The following is a 22074-nucleotide window of genomic DNA, read 5'->3' on the forward strand; positions in this document are numbered from 1 at the left end:
GGTACACAAGCCCTCTAAAATCAGAGGGCCTTGTCCCGAATCCCCCGGGGCGTTAGGCTCCTGACAGGGACAAGGACACTTAAAACTTGGTCTTTCTGGCCGAAACCAGGCAGACCCCGTTCTTTGGAAGGTCTGCCAAAACAGACCCACCCAAATACTAGGTGAGGCTCCCCCGAAGGGAGACCCCAACCCTAAGGAAGAGGGCGAACTAAGCCAGAAGGCCATGTCCGCCCCCTCCCCAGACTTTCAGGACAGGCCCTGTGACCCTACTCATCGCAGCAAATGTGACAAACGCACACTAAAATAAATAAAAAGTGGGGAAAGGATAGTGAAGAAGCGAGTGAAAAGGTGGCCATTGTGTGAAACAATGACCAGGCCCTTCGGCCAGGAATAAAAAATTCCTCTGGTCCCAGCCAAAAGGCCCGGCCCAAGAGGCAGGTGCTAAAAAAGCGTGTTATGGTGCAGTGACCTTGGTGCCCAAAATCAATGTGACCCTCACTCACAGTGATTCTTAGGCACCCCTGGACTGCCACTCCAGGGGCACATACTCCATAGGCTTTCAAGACCGCCCTGACCCACGGTCCGGACCACAGCAGCCCCCACCCCAGGCAGGATGATCAGGAAGCTTGGCGAGAGCCCTTTGCCATCAGGCTCCACCGTCGCTCCCATCACTCCTACCTAATTACATTCGGGAAGTACTAACCGCTCCTCCCCACCCAGAAAAGAGGAGCCAGTGTTCCCTCCCGAAAGACTGTCCGGGGCTAGAACTACCCCAATCCAGGCCAGAAGGCCAGGTACTCGACCCTCTGGATCGGACCAATAGCAGCACCCATCCGCACCAGGAGCACTCTTCCAGACGGCTCAGACTCGACCATGCATCGGCCCCCAGTTTACTGTCGGGCGGCACGACGTGGCCCCTATCGAAACCGTCCTTCCGGGTGCTAATTACGCCATCGGAGAGTGCTGACCAAACCCTCTCGAATAGGGATGGAACAGCGCCTCCTTTGGCAACTGATAAGAACAGATACTACACTTGATCTTAGCCAAGGTGATACAACAGCAGATAGTGAAGGGGAAATCTCAAAGGGAGCAACAAACACCGTGCAGGGGTTCTAACCCTTTCTCCTCTATCTATGGTTGGAGTCATGGTTTAAATCTTTTCTATGTTAAACCTGAACTCCAGATCATTGGCTGTGAAGGATCCCACTGATTGTGATATGAACGGCACAGCAACACATTCTCTGAATAGAGGAGGGGTAGATGAACAACAGGATCTCCTCTGTCCATTCACATAATGACATAAAATGCTAGAAGGAGAAAACAAGCCGTTTTGTGAATGGATGGGGAACAAGAATGGGAGGGAGAGCAGTGCGAGCTTCTGCTCTTAGCCCCCCCCCCCCCCCTGCCCCGATTGGTCATCACAGCCATCATGTGGTACAGAGCTGCTTAGATTCTCTCTGTACAGGGGAATGATCAAACCTGGAGCAGCTGGGCACGGCAACCAATCGGCTTCTATCTTTCATTTTTAAAACTTAGAAGGCAACGAAACAGCAGAAAATTGATCTTCCTAGTGGATGGATGTCAACTCAAGTCTTGACCATTGAAAGACAGGCAGGCTGTGCTTCCAGCACAGCCAGAAAACTGCCCACACTGGGACATGTGTGCTCTCATGCCTAGAGTGGTCAGTGTGAAATAGGAAAGCAGAGGGACTGGCAGGATCACCAGAGATTTCACACAAAGGAAGCAATACAAAGAGAACAGGCTATTGTCATGCCAACAAACGGCTGCTGTCATAACTAATCTGCAGAACAAACAGAGGCCAAGGCGGCAGCTTCCTTCTCTGTAAAGGAGAGGAGGGTTTAGTCTTGCTTTAACCACTTCACTTTCCCCTCCTTCCTGCCCCGGCCAATTTTCAGCTTTCAGCTCTGTCGCACTTTGAATGGCAATTGCGCGGTCATGCAACGCTGCAAATGAAATGTTCATCTTTTTTTGAGACAGATGGAGCTTTCTTTTGGCAATATTTAATCACCGCAGCTTTTTTAAAATTTTTTGCTTAAACAAAAACATTTGGAGAGAAAAAAAAGTTTTACTTAGTTTCTGTTAGAAAATGTTGTAAATAAGTAATTTTTCTCCTTCGCTGATGGGCACTGATAGGCAGCACTGATGAGGTGGCACTGATGGGAGCTCATAGGCAGCACTGATGAGGTGGCACTAATATGCAGCATCGATGAGGCTGCACTGATATGTGGCATTGGTGAGGTGGCACTAATATGCAGCACCGATGAGGCTGCACTGATAGGTGGCATTGGTGAGGCGGCACTGATGAGGTGGTACTAATATGCAGCACTCATAGGCGGCAATGAAACGCAGCACTGACTGGTATCACTGCTGGGCACTGTTGGGGCTGCACAGATAATCAGTGCCCAGATTATCTGTGCAGGTCTCCCCGTTAGGAAATGCCACCAATTGGCTCTCCTCTCATGCTGTCAGTGTGAGGTCAGGAGAGATAATAACCGGCATTTCCTTGTTTACATGTGATCAGCGGTGATTGGACACAGATGATTACATGGGAAAAGAGCCGCGTCATTGGCTCTTTACTGAAATTGGGGATGCGCCATGTCCCAGGGACACAGCACACCGCCAATCGCCGCACGACCCTCCCCGGCAAGTGGGACGACCTTATATGACATCATCCCAGAACAATAGAGCCACCCTCCCGCCGTCATTTGTCTATACGGATGACGGGAAATGGTTAATGTGACAGCTTCATGCTAAGGACATGTAGGTTGCTAGGGTGGTGTCGTCCTGCCGTCCTAGCCACCAGTGACTTACCATCAGCCCTATTCATCTGCTGGCCAGGGGATCCCCTACCTGACAGCTACATGTAAACAAATGGATGCGGATGTTGGCTGACTTCATTACCCATATATGGCAATGGCCCTATTTGGTCAATGATGGGAATCCCCCAGCTGCCAGCAGGGACGGGATAAAGGAATGTTGTAGTTTGGAATCTTTGCCCTTGGTGACCTTGTCCCTGCACTGGCTGAATGGCCTATAGATGTACTATAAAGACAGACATGAGCCCTCTGACAGAGGAGCCGTGCCTCACTGTGCAGGGCTATGGAGGAGGAAGCTGAGCCTGCAGAGGTAATGAGGAAAGATGGCTGACCCCTGGCAGCTGAACCCACAGAGGAATGACATAAATGAGAGCTGTTTTATCTGTCATACACATACCTACCAACTTTTTGAGATGGGAATGAGGGACCCCTATCAGCAAAAGTATACAGGCATTGGACACACCCCCTGACCACGCCCCCTTAAAGGAGAATTGTACAAAAAAAAAAAAAACAAGACTGGTTAAATCCACAAGGGCTTTTTTTTTTACCAGTTATTCCTTTATATTGGCTTTTGGAATTTACAAATGCAGCAATTTAGAAATCAGATGAAAGGTTTAGCACTGGGAAGCACTTTCTGATAGATAAAATGTGCATTTATATATATATATATATATATATATATAGATAGAGAGAGAGGGATCAGACCAAAATGAGGAAGAATGAGGGACAAATGAGGAGGAATGAAGAAAGAGGGACATTGCTCCAAATCAGGGACACTTGGCAGCTATGTATATGACTTGTATTCATCCATCCAGTCCGAAGATTTATACAGCTCTGAAACATAGCACAGCCTGGCAAGAAAACTCATTGTTCTCTGCTGCAGTCAACCCCCTCCCCCAGCAATGGAGTGGACAGTGATGGGAGAAGCAGAAGACGGATGAGCTCCTCCCTCTGCTCTATCAGAATGCACTCTGATCAGTTCTGTATCAGTAATGATGAAGTCAACACTAAATAATCATTTTATTGCATAGGCTGACAAATAGAAATCATATAACACGGATCCCTCCCAGGCTCCACACAGCACTTCCTCGTCTACTATTTCTAGTAGAGAAACCTGGCCATACTGGATCGCCTCTCTGCTGGCACTTGTGGTCTCTCTCTCCCCCCCCCCCCACTGCACCACTACCACCTGATCATTACATTGGAGGACCGCCCACATCTAGTCACATGACCCCGCCTACTGGGCGGACTATGCTGACGTCGCGTGTTCCAATGCAGGCAGGTGATATTGATCGACGCATGCGCAGTACAATCTAGACCTGTACGGTGGCAACAGCAAGACGTCACCCGGGCCCGCCCCCCCTGGTCGCGCTGCGTGTGACGTCACTCTTCCTGTGTCGGGTGGGCCCTGGTGACCCGGATTTGGGGCTGACAGGATCGCAGCGGCGGCTGGCGGTGAGTGACATCTGTGTCCTGATTTGACGTCACTGCGCCCCTTCCTGGTCTGTGATGTCACCCTATATCGTCGTGTTTATTACCTGTTACTGTATATCATGTCTGTATATAGAGATATGAGGGGCTTCATTGTGTATATAATGTCTGTATATAGAGATATGAGGGTCACCATTGTATATAGAGATATGAGGGGCTCCATTGTATATAATGTCTGTATATAGAGATATGAGGGGCTCCATTGTATATAATGTCTGTATATAGAGATATGAGGGGCTCCATTGTATATAATGTCTGTATATAGAGATATGAGGCTCCATTGTATATAATGGCTGTATATAGAGATATGAGGAGCTCCATTGTATATAATGGCTGTATATAGAGATATGAGGCTCCATTGTATATAATGGCTGTATATAGATATATGAGGAGCCTCATTGTATATAACGGCTGTATATAGAGGTATGAGGGGCTCCATTGTATAGAATGGCTGTATATAGAGGTATGGGGGGTCTCTGTATAGAATGACTGTATATAGAGGTATGAGAGTCTCCGGTTTGTGTTTGTGTGTGTGTGTGTGTGTGTGTGTGTGTGTATATGTATATATGTATATATATATATATATATATATATATATATAGGTACGAGGGTCTCCGTTGTATAGAATGGCTGTACACATGTAAAAATCTGCATTTTGGCCATAAAATTACTCCAAACCCCAGAGGACCTGTAGAATAAAAAGATGATGGTTGTGATTTTTGATGTCGCACGATATTTTTGCAACTTTTTATCAAACGCAAAATTTCAGGAAAAAATATAATACAACAAATTTTGGTGTAAACACATGATCGAACAGCCAATTTGTCTGTGTCCTATGATGTACAATAAAGAAAAGGATTTTACAGGTAAGCTGTTATAAAAATCCTATTTTTTTTTTTTTTTTTTGAATTTTTTTTTTTAATACATTTTACTATCATTTTATTTTTTATAAACGTAATTATTTTTAAATGAAAATGTATTGCTATTACAAGGGTTTAACAAAACCTCATGAGATAACATTGGGCAGGTGACAGGAACTCTATGTGGAAATATTGGGGTGGTCTACTACGCAGTGCCTTTAAAAAATAAAAAAATAAAATAAAAACCTACCGAGCTCCCAAAAAAGACAGCATCACAGTAGTGTCCTTTTGCCCCTTCACATCACCCTCCCACTGCAGTCGGAGCGTCCTCAGTAGTGCTAATTAAGACAACTCACATTGACTAACATGGGATTTCACATGACTTGGGGCCTCACAAGTTGGATCCCAAGTCGTGGCAGTGTGAACCGAGACTAAATCATCTTCACTTCCAGTTTCGTTCACTGTAGATGCAATCAAGGTATGGAGGTCTGTGTTTCCTCCCACTCGCTGTCCTGAAGTGACTGGATGTCATCCTGGGTTCCTAGTAAGAGTGGGAGAGCTTAGGAACCACACAAGAAGGGGGGGGGGGGGGCACACACCACGCTGCTGCTGCCTGCACTGTGAAAGTAATCAGTGGCTATACAGTCACTGGAGAACTTTCAAGCTGGGAGCCAGCTGAAGAGACTCAGTATAAGCTGATGGACTACAGCCAAAGAGCTGAACTAGTTAAAGTGTTAGCTGGAGGTCCGCTTTAATTTGACTGACAGTTCAGCAGAGACCGGCGAATATCAATCCATCTATGGACGTTCCTGCTAGAAAGAAGTCCATCAAATTACTGGCTTGTTGGAAAAATGTTCCTTTGAGCAGCTCTGCAGCCAATAAGCTACAGAGCTGATCAGTGTATTCTGACAGCAGAGGAGTCCTCACCCACCTGGAATTTGTGCTTTAGGCTAGATTCACACTGCTGCGAATCCGCTGCGGGTTCCCGCATCGCATGCCTCCCGGCGGCAGTTCACACTGCCCTATGCGCACTGCTGGGAGTGTCAGTGAAATGTTAATGACACCTCCAAATCAGTTCACGTATCGCAGTGCGATCTGCAAACTCAGACAGGAATCGGATCGCATAGTGTGAACACCCATGCGATCTGATTCTGCTGCGGACCAAAAAAGGGTCCTGTACGAATGTGGGCCGGATGCGATGCAAATTCAGCCATACTATCTGTATGGCTGAAATCACATCGCACAGAGATCGAATGTGATTTGCACTGCAGTGCGGTGCGAATCACATCCGATCATGGACATTGCAGCAGTGTGAACCTAGCCTTACTCAGCTAATGAATGAGCTACTTCACCCCACATTGTTGCCATACACTAAAAGGACAAGTTGACGGTCAATAATGTTACATTTTAATTTTTTTTTTTGGCAGGATACATAAAATAAAAAAAATGTGTCTGGTCTCTTGTCTTCCATATACTTCAGCAGGAGCTTGGAGATCTCTACTATAGGAGGCTCTTGTATCATTTTTATTATAAGAGTCCTGTATTGTCTTGAATCTTGGTGTGCTTTGTGTGTTTTTTTTCCAGATCTGTGCAGTAATCCGGTGAGAGACTTTACCTCCCTGTAATAAAGACCGCTCACTGCTGCTCTCTCTTTGTGCAGGGTGACTGGTCTTGTCTCCGCCCCCTCCTGTAGTAGGTGGAGCCTGCTGGGTCCCTCCCACAGCTCTGCTCTCTGCACCGGCTATGTACAGCACAGTGATTTATGTCCCTGCTACTTTTTCAAGGCAATATTTCATTTTGCAATGGCATTTAATGTACAGAGGAGATCTATATCTTTTTTGGTTATAAAGGAATATTTTTAAGGTGGCATTTCATTAGTTCTTCCTCCCCCCCCATTCTTCTTCCCCTCCCCCGTGATTTCTGCAGCCTGGGTCTCACATTGCCACCTGATGCAGAAAGAGGCAGTCAGGGCCCAATGAGACACATCAGGCCGTGGTAGCAGGTATACATTGTTTTTATCTAGAATGAGCGGGGAGGTTGCAGGTAGGATCACTTGTTTTTGAGAGTGAAGGTCTCCTTTTAAATGAAAGTTTTGTGTATCTGGAGTTCAGCTTTATGCTGGTGTCCAGTCAAATGGTGTCCCCCGTCGGATAGTGTCTGCTGTGTACTGCGCATGCGCAGTACCCATGACAAGCAGATTCTGAAAATTTCCGAAGATGAACGGCGCCTGTGCCGTGAGTCCAGGTTCCAGCCCCACTATCCAAGTGGACATAGAGTTAGAATATAAAAGAGCCGAGAGTTAGAGGGCCCCTCGCTTCGATGTGCAGCCCTATGTCCTCTTGGATGGTGGGGCTTGCACCTGGACTCACGGCGCAGGCGCCGTTCATCTTCGGAAATTTTCTGAAACTCCTTGTGCTCTGTACTGCGAAAGCAATGTGCCTGCGCAGTACACGGCGGACACTATTCGATAGGCGGACTTTTGTTGACAGAACACCGGCTTTTACCCTTAGGCCTCATGTACATGGCTGCTGGTAAACGGATGTTCAGAGGCAGTTGGCTGCTTTTTTTAGCTACCCCTGAACTCATCCAATGTTATCTTATCAGTACATGGACACAGGTTCACTTCATGTTGAGTTTAGAGGTCTTTTTTTGGAAAGCAAAAACGTGAGTTCAGATGCTGAGTTTAGAGGCATTTCAAGCAGCAAACGCTTCTAAACATGTTTCGTTTACAGGCGTTTTTCATTTTTGGCTATTTTGGAAAAAAAAATATATATATTTTTCAAAGCTTTTAAACGTAAATGCGGCAACACGGACGTTTTAAATGTGAGTTACTATCTGTCAAATTAAAACATCCCGTGTACATTAAGCCATAGTCATGCAGAGCTAAAACTTACTGAATGGCTGTTAAAGCCTGCTAGCAGCTGGTTCAGAGTGACAAGTGGCAGTCCTGTTATGATCCATGTTTAACATCCTTAACCGCTTCCCAACCGCCTCACGCAGATATACTGAGGCAGAAGGGCACATACAGGCAAATTAACATACCTGTACATTACTGTTTAAGAGGTGGCTTGCGGGCGCACGCACGCGCCCGCCGGGAGCTCCGTGATTGCATGAATGAATGCATCATTGTCCACGAGTATACCCGCGATTGTCTCACGGTGAGGAAGAACGGGGAGATGCCAATATAAAGAAGAATCTCCCTGTTCTACCTAGAGACACTGTCACTGATCAGTGCTTCCTGTAATCGGGAGCGGTGATCAGTGACGTGTCACACACAGCCCATCTCTCCCCCCCCACCACCCTTTAGAATCACTCCCTAGAACACACTTAACCCCTACAATGCCACCTAGTGATTAACCCCTTCACTGCCAGCGACATTTTTACAGGATAATGGAATTTTTTAGCATTGATCGCTGTATTAATGCCAATGGTCCCAAAAAATGTGTCAAAATTGTCCGATGTGTCCGCCATAATGTCGCAGTCATGATAAAAATCGCTGATCGCCGCCATTACTAGTAAAAAAAAACACATTATCAATAAAAATGCCATAAAACTATCCCCTATTTTGTAGACGCTATAACTTTTGCCCAAACCAATCAAATGCTTATTGCTAATTTCCCCCCCAAAATAGGTAGAAGAATACGTATCGGCATAAACTGAGGAAAAAAAAATGTAAAAAATATTTTTTGGGGATATTTATTATAGCAAAAAGTAAAAAAAAAATATTTTTTTTTTCAAAAATTGTCACTATTTTTTTTTGTTTATAGAGCAAAAAATAAAAACCACAGAGGTGATCAAATACCACCAAAAGAAAGCTTTATTTGTGGGGAGAAAAGGACATCAATTTTGTTTGGGAGCCACGTCTCACGACCACGCAATTGTCAGTTAAAGCGACGCAGTGCCGAATCGCAAAAAGTGATCTGGTCAGGAAGGGGGTAAATTCTTCCGGGGCTGAAGTGGTTAAACTAGAAATGAAGCTGCTGGAAGCTTATACAAAAGCTTGGCGTTCACATTGCTCTTATAAAGTTTTATGCTGGCCACCCATGACTGGAATTATGCCCCAGTTTCTGCTGAGTGAGTGTATAACACTATCCTTCATGATAAATCTGCAGCCCGGGGCCGACTGTTCATTTGCTGACGTCTTTGCCATCTACCCTCATGGTTGGCAATCAATGTTCTCCGTTATCTGATTTCTAAATAAAGTTTAAATGTGTTGGAAGGTGCGGTGTTTGTTTCTGTCATAGTAACTGGGAGCCAAATGCAGCCCTTTTGTAGCGGTGTGTTCCTGGCTTAGTGTCCTGCATGTGAGTACAAGTATTAGAGACACAGGAGCCTTCTAGCTTGAACAAAACTGGAGAGTTTTAGAAGCTCCATCATGTTTATTTACTGTGTGTGTGTCCCCATTGGAGAGATTTCTCCTCCCTTCCTGTCTTGGTGACATAAGAGACGATCAGTGAATGCAGACCACATCACACAAATGGGGGCCATGCTGAAACTGTCCCACAGCCACAAGAGGTGAGGAGGTGACACATCTCTGAAAAGTGATCCAACCATAGATGGCTTTCCAGAGGTGCGGAAGTGACAGCCATGTGTCTACATAGCTTATATCTGGAGTTTCTCTCTCCGGCAGCTGCATGCTGGTTCTGTTACATGGGGTGTATTGAGGGAAGGTTTAGGTTGACACATCCATTGCTTACACCTTTTTACCTTCCGTTCACACCTGTGTGTTTTTAGTGCATTTTGCAGTTAGCAGAAACGCACTACGGTCCATTTAACATGATTTTCTATGGTACACGTTCACATCTATGTATTTTTTTTATCCGGTGCGTTTTTGGAAAGGTTCAGGGACTTTTTTTCTCCTGCAGCAGATTACAGATGCCTGTTATCGACTTTAATGGAGCTGCACCAAAAGCGCAAGTGTTGCATTTTTTTATGCGTTTTGCCGATATTTTGTACATTTTAAGAAAAAAAATACAATGTAAACATCCCTTGTGACAGTAATAGGCATGTGAGAGGTACTCTTTATGGAGGGATCGGGGGTCTATAAGATCCAAAACCCCGCCTCTGCACTTCAAAGTATTCAAAACATCAAGATCGGCTTTGTTCGGGTCTTCGGTCATACGTGACGGCTGGTTGCTTGGTCCTCCCGGTGGGACGGGGGGGGCGGGGTGTCTCCTCCCACTGCTTGTAATAACAGTGGAGTGGCTGCTGAGCTGCATAGGTTGTTATTACAACAAAGCCAACCGTCCGCTCTAAGAACGTCTATATGCATGCATCACGCCGGTAAAATCCCTTGAATCAATAATCTGTAATATTGGTTAGGTTTTTTTTTTTTTTTTTTTGAATGATACTTCTAAAAAGTAATCAGTCAATCCCTACAGAGGATATAGCACTTTAATAAAGGAAAGAGTTGGGACGCGGGCCACTGTGGTGATGAGTATAAGACCTCTTCTATTATACAGAATCACTTTGGGGAATTCATTGGGTGAAAAAAAAAAAACACACAACAGGCTAGTTGTACTGAAGCTGATCAATGGATTGTCTTCAGTATAACCAGCCTGCCCATAGACAGATCTGCTAAACTGGCCAAGTTCGATTGGGTATGGCTGACTTTACAAGCAAGGAAAAGCATGCTTGTAAAGTCAGCCATACCCAATCGAAATTGGCCAGTTTAGCAGATCTGTCTATGGGCAGGCTGGTTATACTGAAGACAATCCATTGATCAGCTTCAGTACAACTAGCCTGTTGTGTTTTTTTTTTTTTTTTTTTTTGCATGATCTCTGCCAGCGGGGAAGGCTTCCTGCCCGCAGAATAAAATAGCGCAGCGGAAGGGATTGTCCCATAAACACTGACTGTGTTGATGGGGAAATCAATCACTTTTCTTTCCTTCCACCCATGGTTAAAGGAAAGAAACTTGCATAATGTAGGGCCGGTCTTACACTTTTTTCACCCTTCCCCTCCCCAGTTACCTGCTAGGAGAAACTGGTTAATCTGGTCATAGGGCTGGATTCTTTCCCCACCTCCATATGGCTCCTTTTCTTCTAAATGTCAGAGGTGCCCCCTTGATGACTGGAGGGGTAATGATCAAACAGCAGCAGGAGAGGTGTAGGGAGTCAGCCACAGAATAATGAATGAAGCAGAAGCAGCAGGGTCCATTGAAGAACATAATGGCGGGGGATCAGCTTTGTAAATTAGCATTGGCAATCTCTTTTTTGTTCAGACTCTTGAAGGAGCTTTTGTTACCAGTGATCAAATACTACATAATAGATTATTGTGTCCATGTATGCATTGGACAAGACAGAGGCCTGGAGACCAATGTAGCCACAGCCATCACCACACCCAAAATGTCTAATTTGGTACAGTGGACACTCTATTGTATTCTAGTAACACATATCAAAGATACTGTAAAGGCCAACTCCTCCCGAAACAAATGTGTTAGGTGGAATCGCATGCACATTTCTTCTACTTCTTGGGGGTTCCAATGTTGAGATCTGCCCACCACAGTCTCCAGTTCTTCCCTGATGGTCTTAGTCATTACATAGCCGAATGATGGTGTCATTCTCTTTGTAAGACGGTTATAGGATGGATCCTACGGAGGGGGGGGGGGGGGGGGTCTTAACTCGGGCTCTTTAGAAAGACAGTAGAAGTCACTCTTGCCATTCCATAAGTAATAACACCTTTAGGTGGAGCTGGCTTTTCTATGTTGATAATACACTTCTTTATTCATTTTTTTTTTTCTTTCTTTTTTGCTCTAGAAAATGGGCACGGAGTCGCCCCCGCCAACCATGATAGAGGGCCTCGGAGATGAGGTGACCGTTGCAGTGAGCCTGTTTATCCTGCTCCTGGCACTCGTTCTGGCATGGCTGTCAACCTATGTGGCCGAGGGCAGTGATCCCCTACTGGGCAGCCTGATGCCTGCTGGACGTAGAGAGCCTTTTTTGGGTCTCAGCAACCCGGTGCCTCCCAATCCTGAAGCACAGAGGACGGTGGAGCCCCAAGTGGAAAAGCCAGAAGAAGGGGAGCAAGGCCAAGGCGGAGAACAGGGGGCTGGCAGCGAGAGTGCCAGCCTTGACCAGATGCTTGATATCCAAGGAGTGCCCAAGCGTGGTCAGCCTGTGACAGCTGTAAGTGACACAGATGAAGACCTAACAGAGGGAGAGGTTGATGGAGCGGACATTTCCCAGGAAGTAACTAGACGGAAAGTCCCGCCAGAAGAGAGAGAGACAGAGGGGGATGGCGGCACTAAGCAGCAGGACCATGAATGGAGGAAGAGAACCAGCAAAGGCCAGGAGCAGACACAGCCTGAGGAGGGACTGATCACTGTGCGGCTAAAATTTCTGAATGAAACCGAAGAGGTTGCTTTGGTGAGGCAAGATGACACCATCGGTACTCTGAAAAGGTAAGATGTTTTGGACTGGGAAGACTGGCATTCATCAGAAATAGTCAAAGTAGAACATAGGATTAGTTAAACATATTAAAGGAGGCAGCTATACTATGTTTAGGAGTGTTGACTACTTGTCCCTTCAGGATCTGGCCAGCTGTGCCTTGGAGAGGTCATCACAAGACTCATTCATAATACTTGATACAGGTAATCTCAGGAAGAAATGTAGGAATGCAGGATCCTAGTATGCAAATTTGAACCAGCTTCTATCTGGCTTAAACCCATCCCGGGTTCTCCTATGACCAGGATTCCCATTGTAGTGATGGACCAATAGTGAGGTGTCAAAGGGAACATGCTCTTGACCAGAGGTGCTGGTTTAAAATTGCACACCAGGGCACCCCAGGTTTCATGGTTTGGGAGGTTGTCAGCAGGGAAGTTAAACCTGTAAGCTATAATGCCCATGTCACATCGGTGATCCCAGGGCACTAAGAACCTGCCTTGCTTTTATCTGGCCCTTAGCGCATTATTCCTCCCACTGTCAACAACAGTGGGGCATAGTTCCTGCCATTTACACCGACAATGAAGCACTATTCCTCCCTCTGACAGCAATGATGGGGCACTATACCTCCCATTGACGCCAATGGTGGGGCACTATAACTCCCATTGGCACGAACAGTGGGGGCTCTATTCCTCCCTGTAAATTCTAATCGTGGGACGTTTTTTACTACCACTGCCCACAGCCCAGCTCCCCTAAATTTTGAAGGACAGAAAACTGGCCCTTTGTTTAGAAAGTTTGCAGACCCCTGACCTATGGCATTGCTCTTTTGCTGTAACGCCCATTGAGAGGAGTGGCTACTGCAACCTGTTGACTCTGCCCATGGCAGAATCCTCAGCGTAACAGAAGCCTGAATGTCAAATATCTCCGGTTCCATGGAAGTGCGGGGAATTTCTCATTGTTATCAGGGGCCCTGGCACCTAATGGTTAAAATACACCTCCTATGTTAGCAGTTGAAAGAGGAGCTCTGGTTGCCTTGGGTTTCTGCACATTCCACTGGTTGCCATGGAATTTTTTTGGTTGCCATAGATTTCAAGACATTCCACTGGTTGCAATGGGTTTCAGGGCATTCTATCTTGCTTTTTTAAATACGTAGAAATTCACTTTCCCTGCTCAGATTTAGTCCCTTTGACACTGTTGCCAATTTCAATTTTTACAATGTGCATTGGTGTGTAGTCTGTGAAATACATTTTTGGTTATAATACAAATTCTTGTAAACATGGATTTCAGTAGGAAAAATAAGTATTTGCTCCCCTGCAGATTTTGTAAGTTTGCCCACTTACAAATGAAATGAAGGCTCTATCATTTTTATCATAGGCGTATTTTAAATGATAGAGACAGAATATAAACCAAAAATCCAGAAATAATACATGATACAAATGTTATAAATTGATCAAAGAGCTGTCAATGGATGTCAGGGACAAGGTTGTAGACCTGCACAAGGCTGGAATGGGCTACAAAACCGTCGGCAAGAAGCTTAGTGACAAGGAGACAACTGTTGAAGCGGTTATTTGCAATTAGAAGAAATACTAAATAGAACCATCAATCGCCCTTGGTTTTGAGTTCTATACAAGGTTTCGCCTCATGGGGTAAGGATGATCATGAGAGAAGTGAGGGCTCAGACCAGAACTACACAGGAGGAACTTGTGATGATCTCAAGGCAGTTGGGACCGCAGTCGCCAAAAAAACCATTGGTAGCACAAGGCCCACAAGGTCCCCTCCTCAAGAAGGCACATGTACAGGCCTGTCTGAAGTTTGTCAATGAAAATCTAAATGATTCAGAGAAGGATTGGGAGAAAGTGCTGTGGTCAGATGGGACCAAAATTGAGCTCTTTGGCATTAACTCGACTCGCCGTGATTAGAAAAAGAAAAATGCTGATTATGACTCTAAGAACGCCATCCTTACAGTCAAGCACGGAGGTGAAAACATTATACTTTGGGAAAGTTTCTCTGCTAAAGGTACAGGGCAACTTTGCCGCATTGAGGAGCCAATGGACAGAGCCATGTATTGTAAAATCTTGGATAAGAACCTTCTTCCCTCAGCCAGAACATTGAAGATGGGTCATGGATGAGTCTTCCAGCATGACAATGACCCAAAACATACCACCAAGGCAACAGGAACGGCTCAAGAAGAAGCATATTAAGGTCATGGAGAGTTGTCATGTGACGCCCAAGAAACCTTTAAAGTGGAAATCCATGCTAAAACTAAAATCCCTGCAACTATAGACACCCGCAGTCTAACACTAACCTATCTAGCCCTGTAAAGAAAAAAATAGTATACATACTTTTTTTTTTTTTAACCTAATCTGACCCGATCTCCAGCGGTGGAAGTTCTGCAGAGGACAAGGTCGTCAACGGCTGTGAAATGAATGGGAAGTGATGTCACCCATAGACTTACTATGGGGTTTTCGTTTTGTCTGTGTCCTCTGCACCCAGCTACACAGCGAAGCTGCGGCTGGCAGCTTAGCGTGAGATCCGGTCGGAGCTGCTTTAAAAAAAAAAAAAAGTATTTATACTAATTTTTTCTTTACAGGGCTAGATATGTTAGTGCTAAATCGGTGGTGTCTATAGATGCAGGGATTTTAGTTTTAGCATGAACTTCCACTTTAAGCTTTTAGAGAAGATCTGTAAAGAGTGAACCAAAATGCCTCCTGAGATGTGTGCAAAACTGGTAACCAACTACAAGAAACATCTGACTTTTGTGTTTGCCAACAAGGGTTTCTCCACCATGTACTAAGTCATGTTTTGCTTGGGGATCAAATACTTATTTTACTCACTGAACCGCGACTCAGTTTATAAAATTTGTATTGTGTATTTTTTTCTGGATTTTTGGTTGATTATCATTTAAACACTTGCCGACCGACTCACTCCGATTAACGTTGGCAAAGTGGCGTGGGTGCGCAAAATCACAAACCTGTATGTCTGCGTCATCAGCGGCTAGCGGGTGCAGCGTGCGTGCCCCATGGTGGCCCGCAATCGTGGCACGGAGAGGCAGAAGGGGGATATGTAAACAAGACAGTTCCCTGTTCTGCCAGCAACACGACAATGATCTACTGCTCTCAGTAATCGGGAGCAGTGATCTCTGTCATGTGCTAGTGAGCCCATTCCCCCTACCGTTAAAACACGCCCAGGGAACACACCTAAAGCAGAGTTCCACCCATCAATGGAACTTCTGCTTATCCGGTTCCTCCTTCCCTCCAGTGTCACATTTGGTACCTTTTTCAGGGGGGAGGGGGGAACAGATGCCTGTCTAATCCAGGTATTTGCCCCCACTTCTGGGCATAGACCGCCACAGGCTCCGCGGTGGTCTACGCCATGTCTGGCCCCTCCTCCTCCTCCCCCCCCCCCCCAAACTGTCTTCTGGGAGACACAGATGTCCCAGGAGACAACAGGGACTAGTGAGGACATGCAGCGCAACTTGCGCATGTGCAGTAGGGAACCAGGCTATTCACTTCCTGATTCCCTTACTGAAGATACAGGCGACTCTACGCGAGAGCAGAGGGACAGATCGGGTGAGGACATAGCGGGCACCCTGGACAGGTAAGTGTCCTTATTTTAAAAGTCAGCAGCTGCCGTATTTGAAGCTAACTTTAAAAAAAAAAAAAAAAAATGGTGGAACTCCGTTTTAACCCCTTGATAACCCCTAGTGTTTAACCCCTTCCTTGCCAGTGACATTTACACAGTAATCAGTGCATTTTTATAACCAATGGTCCCAAAATAGTGTCAAATGTCCGATCTGTCCTCTGCAATGTCGCAGTCAAGATAAAAATCGCAGATCGCTGCCTTTACTAATAATAAAAAAAAAAAATTATAATTAAAAATGTCATAAATCTATCCCCTATTTTGTAGGCGCAATCACTTAATAACTTTTGCGCAAACCAATCAACACTTATTGCGATTTATTTATTTTACCAATATTATGTAGAATACATATTGGCCTAAACTGATATATATATATATATATCTCAGAACATTTTTTTTGGGGGGGGGGGGATTTATTATAGCAAAAGTAAAAAATGATTGCCCTTTTTTTTTTATGTTCTTTTTTTGTTTATAGCGCAAAAAATAAAAGCTGCAGAGGTGATCAAATACCACCAAAAGAAAGATCTATTTGTGGGGGAAAAAAAAGAACGTCAATTTTGTTAGGGTACGATGTCGCACAATCACGCAATTGTCAGTTAAATCGATTTTGCCGAATCGCAAAAAGGGATTGGTCAGGAAGGGGGTAAATCCTTCCGATGCTGAAGTAGTTAAAATACACCTGTGATAACAATGATAGTTCCTTCATTTCTTTGTAAGTTACAAAATCTGCAGGGGATCAAATAATTATTTTCCCCACTGTAAGTAGACAACCCCCTGAATCCCAAGAGCCAACTTGATCGGCATAGCTAGGAGGGAGAGTATTTCCCCACACACCCTCTTTTTCCTGTAGGGATTAAAAGTGCATTTGTGACCAGGCTATAGAGATTCAGGTCTTCCATGTGCTTAACAAGTAGACTTAAAGCCGTGTTTGTGGCCTCGCTGACACAAACACAGACACTATGGATTTCAATCAGAAGTACTATAGTTGATCAAGTCCCTTTCTCACCAGCTAAATTCACCCGACTAATCCTCCCAGCAGTGATTGAGCAGCTCAATTTTGCTTTCCCTACTCCAGAAATGAGTCAGCAACCCAGGAGGTACCCCTGCATGCCCATCCCCTTACCCAGGTAGTGACTCGGCAGCCTTCCAACATCTGTTGGTGGAGACCCCCAGAAGAGGAGGATCAGGGCTGCTCTGTGTAAAACCATAGCACAGGGCAGGTAAGTATGACATTTATAAAAAAAAAAAAAAAAAAAATCTTTAGAATCACTCTAATATAATAATATATAGTGTATTTATTGAGATTTTTGCCTGTCATGTGTTTGCCACCACCTCTGTTCGCTCTTAACGTCTTCCTCATTTTGCTTTTTCTCCTCCAGTAAATATTTCCCAGGCCAGGAACCTCAGATGAAGCTAATTTTCCAGGGACAGCTCCTACACGACTCCTCACAGACCTTGCGCTCCCTCCATATCACAGACAACTGCGTCATCCATTGCCACCGCTCTCAGGCAACCGTCTCCTCCTCCCCAGTAGGCCCCGAATCTGGAGGGACGTCTACGGAGCACACCGGCCTCACCCCTCCCATTGGGAACCTGATGATACCCATCTTTGTGGTCATGCTGGCCCTGATCTGGTATTTCCGGATCAACTACCGCCAGTTTTTCACTGCCCCTGCCACGGTCTCCTTGTGCGGGGTCACTGTTTTCTTCAGCTTTTTGGTCTTTGGCATGTATGGGCGATAGAACTGAAAAAAAAAAAGGGGGTTTAAGTGACTTCTGACTGTTGTACAGATTTACTCTGTGGGATAAACCAACAAAGCTTCTGTTATGTATTCTGTATCAATTCACCAATACCTTAATCAGGCTTAATCCCATTCTCCGTACCAAATGGATTGGCCGTGATTAGGGCCTTAAGTGGTATTAATTGCTGCGTGGTATCCGATAGGCTTATCGTCGCGGTGTCCCCAATTTATCCAGAAGGGCCTTGTGTAACAGGAGCATATTATGCTGTAGTTACCCCATGACCTTTATGACACAATGCTGGCATTGAGGTCAACAACAGGCTCAATAGGAAGCTCTGCAAGTTTTGGTCTCTAAGGCAGTGCCAGTGAGATTGGACCAAGGAGGCCACATGTATGAGATCTGTAGGGGAGAGCATTGTTTGAACCATGACATTGTCTAAGGTTAATAGATTGGTATCTGCCACCTCGAAGTGAACCTCTAAAGTCAGATGTTACTCAGCAGAGCCAAGTTTCCCATTTATGGCTGTTATGGCTGGAGGCGTACAATCCTGGATCCAGTGCCTATTCCATAGCACTTCAATGTATGGGATGTGGTAGAGGTGTGCTATGTTGTACTTTATTGAAAGCTTGGGCTTTGGTGGGAGTTTTGACTGACAAATAACCAGCTTCCTTTGGGGCTTAACCTTTTAACGCAATCAAAACTCCTATCAATTAGAGACGTTGTTTTTATGACACTCTATAAGCATATTTAAAGGGCCACACCACCCAAAACCTCTTTGTAGCACGTGGATACAGAGATTTCTGTATTTAGGACTGGGAACTCTGCTGCAGAGATTCAACCACAGTTAAACAAGTTGGTGGGATTCAACTACTGAACCGGAGGTATCTGTTTTGTGTGGACTGACTTTTTTTTAAAGGAAACTCGAATTGATGAGATAAGTCCATTAGCTGCCATTGCAGACCTTCCTGTGTAGCATCCTCTGTCTTTGTCTTCAGTGCCTAAACAGGTAGGCAGTAAATATATTAAAGCATTAAAGCTGAAGGATCAGCTTGATGGTATATTCATAGGGATGTCAGCAATGGCATCTTCTGTATTTCTCTCAATGGCAGGTTTTCTGCAATAACACAGTACGTAGGGCAGTGACATGCAGTAACCCATGATAGCCTTGAGGGACCAGTGAAATCTGGTTTTTGTCTGATACGACCTCATTGTACTGTGTAATGAGCCCATGAGGATTTTTTTTCCCCGTCTTGTATGAAATGTAGGCATTTAGGTGTTGCATGGTGTAAAGTTGGACAGAGCACAGATTGTGAGAATACCTGTGCATGTTGTGAAGCACCGTCTTAGGTACCTGCACAGGTGGCAGTGTGTTAGTCTCCGCACCTTTACTGGGGGCAGGGGCTCATAAGAGAACAGGTCGGTGTGACGTCCCTACTGTCCGGGTCTGCAGGCCTCTGGGTTTGACCTTCCAAAATGGTTGGTGGTATATATGGTGCAGTATATGAAAGGTGCTTGAAACGTTAAAGCGGAGTTCCACCCAAAAATTTAACTTCTGCTTTAAGGCAAGGTGACCCCCTGACGTGCCACATTTGGCATGTCATTTTTTTGGGGGGGCGGCAGAAACCCTCTTTTTAGAGGGTTTCAGTTCCCACTTCCTCCCGGGGCACCGGAAGTAAATTCACCTCTCCCCCCTCCCTCTCGGCAATCATCTGAGACCCAGATGATTGCCCGGCCAGTCGCAGCGCGGCTCGTGCATGCGCAGTGCGTGTCTGGCTGTGAAGTCACACCCGGGCTTGCACATTGACAATGCCGGCGCCGCAGAGAGGAGGGGGAGACGAGCGGGGCTTTGTTCCCCCCCACATCGCTGGACCCTGGGACAGGCAAGTGCCTGATTATTGAAAGTTAGCAGCTGCAGTATTTGTAGCTGCTTACGTTAAATTTTTTATTTTTTTTTGGAACTCCGCTTTAAGTCTATATTTGATATTCTAGAGCACGACAGGACATTATTATATAATAAACGTTATTAATACGATCCATTTCCATTATACGCATATTTTGCTTTTGGCAATGGGGGTCTGTCAGTAGTAGGCACTTGATCACATTTCTGCATGTTACCATGGGTTGTGTTATTATTATTAATATTAATATTTACTGCAAATGGGATTTGTTCTCTGCAGGCTGCTCAGATCTTTGGAACATGCAATAAAGGGAGCTGGAGCTTTTAGATGGTACTGCAAGAAAACTACTGTCAGTATGTAGAAACCTATTTGTATTTTGGACTGATTATTGCCTCATAGTAACTATCAGTATTTACCCAGAATGTTTTTTTTAGCCAGTTAGCCCCCAGAAAGTGTCCCCAGAGTCACTCCATAGGAAGCCAGTTCCTCCAGAATGACTACACACTACCCAGTGCTCTTCTAGTAACACAACCAGTGATCCTATATACATACAGTGCCCTTATTAGTTCCCTGCAACCAATTCCCCAATTCTGAAAAAACAGCCTCGTGAGATTCACTATGTGCCCCTATAGCAGTGATGGGGAACCTTGGCACCCCAGATGTTTTGGAACTACATTTCCCATGATGCTCATTAACTCTGCAGTGTAGTTGAACATCATGGGAAATGTAGTTCCAAAACATCTGGGGTGCCAAGGTTCGCTATTAATGCCCTATAGTATTATTCAATCACACAGACTTCTGCCCCAATTCCAATGCTTCAGTCCATGCCATAGTACTGCCGGTGCCACCTCTACTGTCACTACAGATCCTGAACTGCAATAACTAAGGCTCCATTCACACTTGAGCAACTTGTCACGAAACGTTGGACATCAAAGTTTCATGGCAAGTCGTTCCCCATGTTTTCCCAATGATTACCTTTCATATATGCGTGACTTAAAGTTGCATCAATTTCAAAGTAGTTCATGCACTACTTTGGTCCGATTTCCATGCAACTTGAGGGCTATAGACTTTTATGTTAACCCTCAGAAGTTGCATTAAAGTCATACGTGAATGTTCTACAATGCAACAGTTGTCCATTATCATTGGTCAAAGTCGTATCCAAATTGCACCCATCCAAAGTCAGCGCAACTTCAGAGTCGCACAAGTGTGAATGGTGCCTAATGTGAGTGTCTAGTACAGGATTCCCTCCCTTCACAACGGTGACTTCAACTCTTGGGCTCTATGGGAGCTGAGATTTTGGTGCCATTACTGGACAGTCAATGGGTTCTGCAGAAGTAAACTGGACAGCCCAGCAGACTTACACTGGGGAGAACATGTTATTGTAATATTAATCCCCATCAGTCTGACAGTAACAATTGGAACATTTCCTATAGGGTAACATGCATACTTTAAAACAGGCAGAACACCATTTCATCCAGGTATGAATAATAATAATAATAATAAAAAAAGAACAGTTACATGTATTTTTATAATAATACAACTAGCATTATTTACTAAATATGTTTTTATATCCGCTTCCAGGAATTCCCTGTAGTTCAGTGCCCATCCAGTCAGAGCTGTAAAAACAATATATTTAGCTGTTTTGCCTGGTGTTCAGCTTTAACAGTATGGGGCATGCAAAAGGAATAAAATTAGATATTTAAAAGTTCATCACTTGTCCCGAAAAAAAACAAAAACCTCATCCCCGCAGTGGAGTTGTAATGGGCTTTAGCTGACTGTAAGCCTGACAGCCACATGGGTTTCTTTACTAAAGCTGGTGAATGCAAAATCAGGCTCACTTCTACATAGAGACCAATCAGCTTCCAGGTTTTATTGAACAAGCTGAGCTTAGAAGCTGATTGGCTACCACGCACAAGCTGCACCAGATTCTGAGTGTTCCAATTTTTGTACATCTCCCCCCCTATTGTCTGTCGGTGATCAGATGGGAATGTTCTCTAACAAGGACAAGGAGACGGAAGGCTTGCTATTGATTTTGGAAAAGTTCACTATGGACTACTTGTGATACTAAGATGGGATTATCCGACCCGGCTCACTACCTGACCCGAACTAGAAGCTGGAGGAAATGAGACCGCTGCTTTTCTTTTACCATGAAATGAAACACAAATCTGAATGAATAAATAATTTTGCTTCTTCATGAACTGGATTTGAGGGGTAAGAGCTTTATTTT

The 22074-nt window shown here is 44.9% G+C and overlaps 1 protein-coding gene across 1 annotated transcript; it reads left to right on the plus strand.

Moving 5' to 3' along the window:
• The first annotated feature begins 4130 nt into the window (after positions 1-4130).
• On the plus strand, positions 4131-22050 carry TMUB2 (transmembrane and ubiquitin like domain containing 2). The gene is made up of 3 exons (XM_077460042.1): positions 4131-4292; positions 11944-12587; positions 17586-22050. Exons 2-3 carry the CDS (start codon positions 11947-11949, stop codon positions 17947-17949), a joined length of 1005 nt encoding a protein of 334 aa, XP_077316168.1. The 5' UTR covers positions 4131-4292; positions 11944-11946; the 3' UTR covers positions 17950-22050.
• Positions 22051-22074: the final 24 nt, after the last annotated feature.

This window comes from Lithobates pipiens, unplaced genomic scaffold (genome assembly GCF_037356315.1).
Source record: "Lithobates pipiens isolate NorthernLeopardFrog02 unplaced genomic scaffold, aLitPip1_a1.2 Scaffold_28, whole genome shotgun sequence".
NCBI lineage: Eukaryota > Metazoa > Chordata > Amphibia > Anura > Ranidae > Lithobates > Lithobates pipiens.